Source organism: Leptodactylus fuscus, chromosome 7 (assembly GCF_031893055.1).
Source record: "Leptodactylus fuscus isolate aLepFus1 chromosome 7, aLepFus1.hap2, whole genome shotgun sequence".
Lineage (NCBI taxonomy): Eukaryota > Metazoa > Chordata > Amphibia > Anura > Leptodactylidae > Leptodactylus > Leptodactylus fuscus.
Window position 1 is genome coordinate 115,092,669 of NC_134271.1, and position 10,454 is coordinate 115,103,122.

The following is a 10,454-nucleotide window of genomic DNA, read 5'->3' on the forward strand; positions in this document are numbered from 1 at the left end:
CGGCGCAGAGAAGACATCTAAAGGTAGGAGAAGAACAGCCTGTCTTAAGGCTATTCCTAAGTGTTAGTCATAAAAAATTGTGTTTTAATAATAGGATCACTTTAAAGCTGTGTACTGGGAGTGGAAGCAGTCTGTTCCTAGTCCAGTAATGGAAGTAGAGCTGCAGCCCTGTGCACTGTATAGTAGTGGCACCAGGGAATTGCTCCTTTTACTTGAATAGGAGCAGACTGCAGCGTCTGATGGTAGTCAGATCATCTTATTTGTCTGGGGCCCAATTGTCAATGCGCAATGATAACAAAAACTTTAAAACAAAAACTTTATGATGCAACAAAAAGTACATGTGCACATATGTCATTCAGCTATATAGATGATCCTAAGAAGACCTTTGTCTGGCTGTCATCATGGGACAGACTTACTAATCCTGAGTCATTTTTAGTGAGTGGAAATCGAGACTAGGCAAACGCATAATATTACGCACAGTGACTGTAAATCTACCCCACTGTTATATTTATTGCAATGTTTTGCCATGTAATATTTTATTTCTTTTTATTTTATGTCTTTAGTCCTTCACTCGACTGACAGAGTTAGTCTTAATGGCTCATAGGAAAGAATTGGATGGTTTGCGTATTGCGTCCAATGATGAACTGAATCTAGCTGAGCTTGAAGAGGACGGCCGCAAAGCTGATGGAATGGCAAATTCAAAGGCCTGTTGGTGCTAGGTTTTCCTACTGGAACCAGAGATACAAGTGGAAGACTCAACAGTAAAATGAACAATGAAATGTTCTATTCTGAAAGCGCTGTGGGTGGTGGCAGACGTCAAACTATTAATGATGGCGGCCCCAGATATGGCTAGTGGTATATTTTTTTTAAATCAAATGTAATGAGGAAAATATAAATCTCATGTTACTCAGTTTGGGAAATAAATGCATAGTTGTCACCACCTTCATTAGATTAACAGAGACCCTAATAGGGGTGTATGAGAGAGTTGTCTTACACATTCGCTGAATGCGTCAGTAATATATTATATGCCTTTATTCAGGTGACCACCATTGAACTGGTCAGTGAATGATCGATAAAACTCTCAATTTCTAATGGCTGATTTTCATCTGTGGTCAAGGACCCCGCATAGACTTGAGTCTATTCAGAATATGTCATAATTTATTTTGATGGTCCATTCCCATGGTCTATAACCCCCTCCCCAAAAACAAATAGCCCCATAAATTAGCATTGTATAGAAAATGCCATGTGACAGCCATTTAAAAAACTGTCTTTTTAGGGGCTCGCCTTATACTCTGATTGTAAAGGCAACATGTGACCCACAAATGTATTCATAATGGGAAAACTCCTTTGCAGTCTGGTGACCCTAACCTATTTGTGGGGTTGGGTTCAGGTGACAAACTCCCTTAAAAGTAGGAAAGCCCTTCAATTGTCCAGCGAACCAAAAACTCCTACCACAAAACTCTAATATAGGCGGGTTCACACCCGTGTTCGTCATCCAGTTTGTGTAATCTGGACGGTTTCCGTCTTCTGCCCCGCGAAACTGGTCAGGAGACAGAAACCCGGCCGGATTACACAAACTGGACAACAAGCACAGGTGTGAGCCCGCCCTATCTTAGTTTAAGTTCCATAGTTGTTGACATTTGCATAGGTACAAACATTTCAATTAGCAAATTGGCGCATTAAGTCTTGCCCTAAGACCTCCTGTGAACTACACAGGAACACCCACTTTTTATTGGGACTTACATAAACCCCACTTCTTTATGGGTTCCATTTTACCTGGACATGTCCAATTTGCAGGATTTGCTCTTTTACGTCGGGACAGCTGGCATACGTGCGTATAATCTTGTAATCGTATATGCTAATATAGGATGGGCTTAAAGAAAAGGTGGAGTGGTCTCTGTCAAACTTGATGTGGCTGGCAACTATGTATGTAATAAAAACATTATTCTGGAAATTTCTAATAGCTTTTCACCAAAAACATAAACATACCCGTATCTTAGTGAATCTGACATTGAAGCAGGGGTCAAATTATTCTAGTTTTAGTCAAAATATGTTTTTTTACTTACAGATAAAGATTTTTTGTGTTTTGTTGGCAACTATTTTTGGAAACTTTGGGATCTAGGAGTTATCACCTACGATCAACATATTTTATCAGCATGTCAATGCCATTCTGAAGTGGCAACCGATATGACTGGTGCCCATAAATCATAAAGCCAAAATATCTGTAAGTAAACGTAACAGTTTTACAAAAATTTTGCCTATTTCTTACTCTGCTTTTATGCTTTTGGTGGAAATCCTATTTAAAGGGATTCTATCAATAAAAAAACAGTTTTTAAACTAATTGCATGTAGGAATAGCCTTTAAAAAGATGATTCATCTCTTACCTTTATTTTGAAGGTCCATGCCGCTGTTTTTGAATTTTTCTTCATTATTCAAATTGTGCCCAGAAAAGACAGGGTTGCCATCCATTCCAGCACCGCGTCTATCTTCTGCTCCTGACGCGTCTCCTCCTCTTCTAATAATAGCCGAATGCACATGTTCCATTCCCATTTTGTGGTGGCCTGGTGTAAGAAGAGGAGTGAAGAGGAGGAGACGCGTCAGGAACAGAAGACAGATGCGGTGCTGGAATGGATGACAACGCTATTCTTTCTGAGCGCAATTAAATGCAAAATAAAGGTTAGAGATGAATCCCCTTTCTAAAGGCTATTCCTATGTGCTTTTAGTTTTAAAAAACAGTTTTTTGAATGATAGAATCTCTTTAAGGGTATGTCCACACAGGAAATCCACATTAGAAATTATTTTTATTTTTTGCAGATTTTCTTGTAAAAATACTACAGACTTTGCATTACAAAATCTACACTGCAGCTCAACAAGTTCTGCATATACAGTAGTCTCTGCAGATTTTTTCCAGTGTGTGGTTGAGATGTCATAAAATCAAAGAATTCCGCTTGAAAAATCTGCAGCGCTTCAGTCCTTTGTGAACATAACCTTAGAAAAAAAAATTATTGGTAAATTTCTAGTATAGACTATCAATATGTGACTAGTGGAGGTCTGAACCAGGAACTTTCACCAGTCTCCAGTATGGAGTGTTTGTAGTGAATGAAGCTGATCTTTACTACCTGCTATAGCTACATGTATGACTGTGCTTAGATAAACATCGTAGGCTAAGGCCCCACGGGACGATCCGCAGCGCCAAAGATCTACAGGAAAAACCGCAGCGTTTACGCAATGCTTTGAACAGAAAGTTCACAGAGTTTTCCTCTGTGGTTCTTTCTGTTACCATTATATCTATGGGAAAGCCGCCAGCATTTCTGTACATATAATTGACAAGCTGCAATATCCAAAACCACGCCGGTTTTGGAAATCGCAGCGTGTCAGCTCTGTGGTTTGAAACGCAAAGTGGGCATGGGATTCACATGAATCCCATCCACTTTGCAGATACTATAAAATGCTGCAATTTTTTTCCTGTGGCGTTTCCGCCTCAGGCAAATCGTGGCATTTCTGGCCCGTGGGGCCCCGACCTAAAGGAACCTTGTGCTTCAAACCATACTGCAACCCTTTCATTTTACTCATTGGCGAAGTTCCTGAGAGCCGTATCTTCACAGATCACACATTGATGGCCTATCTTTAGGACTGGCCAATAAAGTATTATTCCCTGTAAAACCCCTTTAATATATAGACAATATAAAATCATATATTAAGCTAAAATTATTTATAGATTTGAAACACTTTTTCTATCTGTACTTGGGCAAGTTGCAATGAAACACTTTACATAACGTGATCCATTTGGCAATGATAATGTCTGAAACATTTTGCACACTATATAGTAGCTGACTTAGAAATAGCAAGCTATCACAATTCACACATTCCCTTTTTAATTTATATTAGAAAGGCTTTTACATATCACATCTATTATTTTTTGTTTCCAAGTGGATTCTTTAAATCAAAGTTGGACCTACATTATAAAACAAATTATAAATTCCAGGAATACTCATATATATCACTTTTTTTATTTTTTATTTTAATGGTATTTTCAATGATAACTGGCCAAGCTGTATTCCCAATCAACTATTTTTCTGCAGCTTTGACAAAATAAAAAACATGTAAAATAAATATTAATATATTGTATATGTACCAAAAACGACACATAAAGTTCATAACCTTCTACAAAAAGCAAGCATATTGTATCACTACATTGAGCAATTTTTTTTTAAAATAAATATATATATATATATATATATATATATATATATATATATATATATATTATGACCCTTCCAGTCCAAAGAAGAAAAAATTAAATAAAACTATGTGGTCCTCAAGGCCAAGATAGGCTTGGTTCTCAAGGAATTTCAGAGTCTATTCTTACAGAAAGTGCTTGCTTCAATTCCTGACAGTTTTATAGACCTATGTTTGTAAGGTGACTTACTTTGAGTCAAAGTTTTGGCAGAAATGCGGTGCATGTTTTTGCAGTCTTAAGCCATGCCCCGGTAATAATAAGCCATGCCCTCTTGTTGGATGAGGCGACAAAAGTATCTAAAACTCAAGTTCTTTGGCACAAATTGTAGCAGAATTCTAACACATTGGGGGGAATTTATCAACTCACCTACACCAGTTTCCTGCACTTTCTGCAAATGTGGGTAGAAAGTAACATGGACTGGGGAGGGGTCATCTTGGCCAGACATATTTATTAAATCCGACTTGAGAAAACTGGTGTGAGTTATATAAGAAAGTTCCTAGATTTTATTCTGGTGCAAGAGCCTGCTCCCGATTTACTAAGAGGCCTCTTAATTCAGGTGTGCCTGGAGTCAACTGGGGTCTTTTAAGACTGGCATAGGAAACACAAATTTTCGTAAATTCCCCCCACTGTATTTAGTAAATCCCCTATTGTTTACATCTAGAGAATGATACCCTGCTCAGAAAATGAGCACTAATACACTGAATGAGCCATGCATGGTGGGGTTTCAACCTCTGAATACCAAAAGACTCTCATGTATCATAAGTGGAAACATTTTAGCCATTGTCTAAGTTACCAATAGACTAATTTATGTTGCTACAAATTTATGACTGTACATTATCTGCCACAAGCCTGCATCATTGCCATTAAAAGCGTGAGAAACACATGGTTGCTTTCTTTGAAAAATAGCCCTATATTCAGATTTGACCCAAATTTTCCATATTTTGTTTTTTTTCATGAAACTGAACGAATGAAAATTTTGGTTTGGGTGAACTTAAATGACCAAACTAAAATAGATTAAAAAAAAAAAAAATCAAAACATCAAAAACATTCATACTCTGCTATCCTTACCTCTTTTGGGCCTCACTACAGTGTTCGGTGCTCTGTCTCTACCTCCCCGGTGATATACGGTACTCTTCAGTGATGTCATGCACCTGGGGTAACTGCTGATGCCTGTGATTGGGCCACCAGTGGTCATATAGGCTCACCAAGTGTTATGACGCTCAGTGTGCCCATGTCACCTCAAAGGCCCAACCACAGGCCTCAGCGGTGACCCCGGGTGCATAACTTCACAGGAGAGTGCTGGATATCACCATGGAGGTGGAGACAGAGCACCAGACACTGCGAGGAGACCCAAAAGATGTAAATGAAGGGGAGGTTGTTTGACTCAAAATAAATCGGGGGCCCAAACCCATCTTCTCTATACTATACCAGTCCACAGGTTTTGTGTTGTACTGCAGATCAACTCTATTTACATCAGTGTATGGTGCTGACAGCAGTCATGTTTTTCTAACTCTTGACACTTTTTTGCAGGTCACATTGGCTAGAATTTCAATGCTTTTTCTGGTGTACAGTAAATTAAACTATATTAGGGTTTAAATGGTTGACAGTGCAACAGATGGGATGCTATAGTGTAGCAAAATGTGTTGCCCTTACAGTAATAAATCTGGATCATTGTGTCCCCAATGGAATCCAAATTTGTGAATGTTTTTAGTCCTAAAATACTGTCACATTTCAGTTTTTCATGGCAGTTTAGAGATTGGAAACTGCTGGGGCCACAATTACAGTATTGTGTAAGCCTACAGCAATATGGACTATGCTAACTAGCATAACTCGACCACCAGTACTGAAATTCACACAGTAAGCCGCAAAGGTCCTTGACTTATGTACTATATGGAACAACATCTTCGTCTTGGCAGTGCATTTACACTCTGGAGACAGTAAGTTGTTGTCTCTACATTCACTGACAAGCCAGGTCCCAGTGCAGTTGTTCGGTATCTTGGAATACATAATTTAAGGCCAAGTGTTTGCAGAACTGTCCATAAGTATAAAGAATACTCCTATGAGAAGTGCTCTGTACTCCGAGGGAAAGGTCATCCATGCCACTCTACTTATTACATTTTACCATGGCAACAAGTTTCTTTTAATGGTTGAATGTGTAGGTCGATGGCTAATACTTGGATAATTGCAGTCATGGTAGCAATAACCTCTTCTAATGTAAGTTCTCATATGATTTACATGAAAGGAGCTAAGTCAGTAAATAATAACAATTAAAAAGCTTCAATGCATTGAAAAAAATTTAAGTAATGGTTACCCTACTATTTGTAGAGTATCCATCGCCAACTGGGTCACCACTGAGGCTAATGGGTAATCGAATGGCCTCCTTGTCTGATCCGCAAGGAGTAAGAAGTGCTAGTGGACCCAAGAAGTAATGGAACGGGAAAGGAACGGCGGTGACTCAGTCAGATGTCTTTATAGTCTTTATTTTTTATATGTAGTTTTAAAGCGTTCTGAGCCGTGTCAAAAATATTCTACAATTCGGACCACGTCTTTAAGGAACTGGGGACTGCCCAGTATCAACCCTGATGAATAAAATTTCCATGTAATATATGAAACATAAAAATGGAGAATTACGACAACACGTCAGTGTGGTTTTTCTTGGCTCCTCTCAATGGCAATGAGATTTTCCCCAATGGTAATTGGTACAAATTTATTATTTTTTACCAAATGAAAAGAAGAATCTTCTCACATATCCTGTCTCTTATCAGTACTTACAAGTGTTAGTCTAGCATCTGGTGGCAAAGAGTCATCTCCATCACACGCGGCCAAATTCCAGTATTGATAAAGGCTTTTACAAAACATTACGGTATTTGTGATCTGTATTGTAAAGAAATGTTCTCCCTTCATTAGTCTTATTACTACGTCATTTGTACTTGCTGTGCTTTGATGCTGAATTAAATATTGTTTTCTACCATGTTGACGTAGGTCATTTTGAACAGAGACAATCGTTTTGGTGTACCGGCATGTTTACAGACTGTTTTTATGTTTACGGTGTTTGGAAGCGGAAACACCAGAGACTGACGTCAAACATAACATTACCAAAAGCTAACTGCTCTTTAAAAATAAATATCTATTTTACATCAATAACTCTTTTGCTTTTTATTTGTCATTTAAATGCCACAAAGCAAAATGGAATGGAATAAATTAGAGAGAAAAAAAAGCATAAAGTTTATCATCAATCGCTAGGCCTCACACTACCAAAATCTTATGGGAAATCTATCAAGACTGACATCTTCTTGAACAGAAAAAGTTACAATAGCAAATGCTAGCACCAAGAGCATTCCTGCTAATTCCCATTGTATATAAAAATATATGAAAATGAGGTTCTTGGTTTACATTTTGATCAAATAGTATAAGTCCATCTGCCAGTGACCTCTTTTAGGTGGGTCGCTATAGTAAAATGGCTAGCCTCTCATGAATTAAGAATTAGTGTATTTCAGTTATAGTATGCTTAGTATACAGTATATAAAAAACAAAAAAAACTTGAGTCTTCAGTAGTTGATACCTTTTTTAATGGCTAGCTAATAATGATGAAAGATTACAAGCTTTCGAGGCTCTCGGCCTCTTCCTTGGGTATAGTAAAACTATACCTGAGGAAGAGGCCTAGAGCCTCGAAAGCTTGTAATCTGTCATCATTATTAGCTAGCCATTAAAAATGTGTCAACTACTGAAGACTCACAAGGTTTTTTGTTTTTTATATTCCATATCCACTGGCTAACATGGTACAAAAACATACTTTTAGTCTGCCCTTTCTGGATCTGAGCCTTTGAATGAAAGGGGAGTGTAGTCACCCATATTATGTTTTTATGTAATATTAGACATAGGGGTAAAAAAACCTAAAGTTTATCAATCTCTAGGCCTCACACTACCAGGATACTATGGGGGAATTTATCAAGACTGGTATTTCCTTCAGTCTTGCCCCCTGTCCACTGAAGTGGACATACATCTATTATAGTAAAAAGTAAATGCAAAAGCAAATTGGGTGCATCCCCTGCCCCCCAATATTTCTATGCCTGGCACAGATTTAGGGTCCATTCAAACGGAGTAACGTGCCGCGTGACCTGGCACGTATACGGCATGTGAGATTTTGAGCGCCGTAAAAGCTCCCATTGATTTCAATGGGAGCCTGGATCGTATACGCCGCGTTATACGGCATACAAGTCATATAATGCTTTTGAAAACACATAGAAGAGACAACAATTATGATGAGAAAAAAATAAAAATATAGAAAGAAGACAACCATCTGCAGCCTTGGCCTGACTGTTCCTTTCTTTGAGAGGGGAGACTGAATTTTGTAGCTTTATAAACAGAAGTTGTATAACACCAATAGTTTACAGCATATATTGCGTGAGTATCTGTTTTAGGATATGATGACATGTCAGAATTCCACCCTCAATCTGCTTCCCTTTGTTTTGGATGCGAGGCAGAGAGCGAAGCAGGTCACTAAAAAAAAAAAAAGTATCCAATTCTATCTTGTTGTGGCTTCTGTGGCTGATTCAACCACCGAACCCACAGCACCAGCCACTGCGCTGATCAGCCCTGTTTATCAGTAAGTGAAATCCATAGCAGAATACCGAAGCTCTGCTTTAGCTTTATGCTGTGGGAAGATAGAAGTTCAAAAATGGGAGAGGAATTTGAGATGAAAGTCTGCATAAGGCCGGAGCCCCACGGGTCGGAAATTCCGTGATTTGCCTGCGTGCTGACCGCCGCGGGAAAAAATTGCAGCGTTTTACAGTGTTTGCAAAGTGGATGGGATTCATGTGAATCCCATGCGCACTTTGCAGTAAAAACCGCAGCACAGGCACGCTGCGATTTCCAAAACCAGCGTGGTTTTGGAAATCACAGCATGTCAATTATATCTGCAGAAACATCGGCAGCTTCCTCATAGATATAATGGTAACAAAAAGTCCGCAGAGGAAAACTCAACTTTCTGTTTAAAACGCTGCAGGAAGAACCTCGATGCGTTCCTGACACGGGTTATCGCCGCAGCACTTTGCGGATGATCCCGTGGGGCCTTGGTCTTAAATTTCTCTTACATTTCTGCCACGTAAACATATCTTTGTTCCCAATGATCATTCATAAGGATATTTGGTTTAGCGCAGTGCAACACTTGTATGACTGTTTTTTCCTGAAAACAATGGGAGGAAGTTTGGGGCTTTTGGGGGTAATTTTGAGGTGGTAAACGCCTTAAAATCAACTTCAAAATGCAGAATGTGACCCTAAGAACCTGCAAATCATTTTATTTTATTAATTGTCTAAAAACCACTATACAAAAAAAGGGTTCGACATGACCCATATCACAAATAATGTTCATTATGACCCTAAAGCCACTTGCACACAACCATATTCTAGGTCAGTGTGCTATGCGGATTTTTCCCAGATAGCACACTGATCCATTCATTTTAGTCCAGGCTACAAAACTCAGGATAGCTCCTATTCCTGTCGGATTTTGCGACCATGCTTCTGCGGGCTGTGGAGGCACAAACGGTACAAGGTGCCGCCCATGTAACAGCCATGCCATTCAATCACGGCCGGTTGCCCGCACACGAGGGGTCTAAGATCCATTTTATTTTCCGTCATACTTATGACCACTTCACTATTGGGGAAGACACTGAACAAGAAACACTCACATTTGTTGAGGACATCAATTATAATACCGGGGAAATTTCACTTACCCTAAACATATCCCAGTCACACACAGAATTTTAGACTTACTGATGTAATCCCTGACCCTGATTCGGTAGGTCACCTCCAGATGAGCCTGGACACGGACATTAGTTATGTTGATGCCTTTAGTTTTGGGATGCAATCCATCATTATGTGCCTGTGGCCACCAGATATAGATGCCACTCATTCCCCAGAAGACAATCCCATACATATAGCATCAAAGTGAGCATTTGTGTTCTTCCTTATAACATTCCTCATGAGCTGCCACTTTTATGTTATTTCTTAAGTCTCTATGGCCACTACAGTAACCACATAATGCCAGCAGGTGTCAGTATACTGCAAGATACTGCAGGAATATGCCAGACCTATTATTTCCAAGGCACTACTGCTTTATATTGAGTTGGTAGGAAATATTGTTAATTCCATTGTCAGACCCTCAGGGTAACAAATTTGCTGGCAAATATTTTACAACTAAAATTCAGTTACATAC

General features: G+C 39.0%; 1 protein-coding gene across 1 annotated transcript in view; it reads left to right on the forward strand.

Moving 5' to 3' along the window:
* The window catches only part of RAB15 (RAB15, member RAS oncogene family), a 47,275-nt gene extending 39,905 nt beyond the window's left edge, over positions 1-7,370 (forward strand). The window contains exon 7 of the mRNA XM_075282846.1: positions 564-7,370. Coding sequence (XP_075138947.1) covers positions 564-719 — 156 coding nt within the window. The 3' untranslated portion in view covers positions 720-7,370. The remainder of the gene's footprint in view (positions 1-563) is intronic.
* The last annotated feature ends 3,084 nt before the right edge of the window (positions 7,371-10,454 follow it).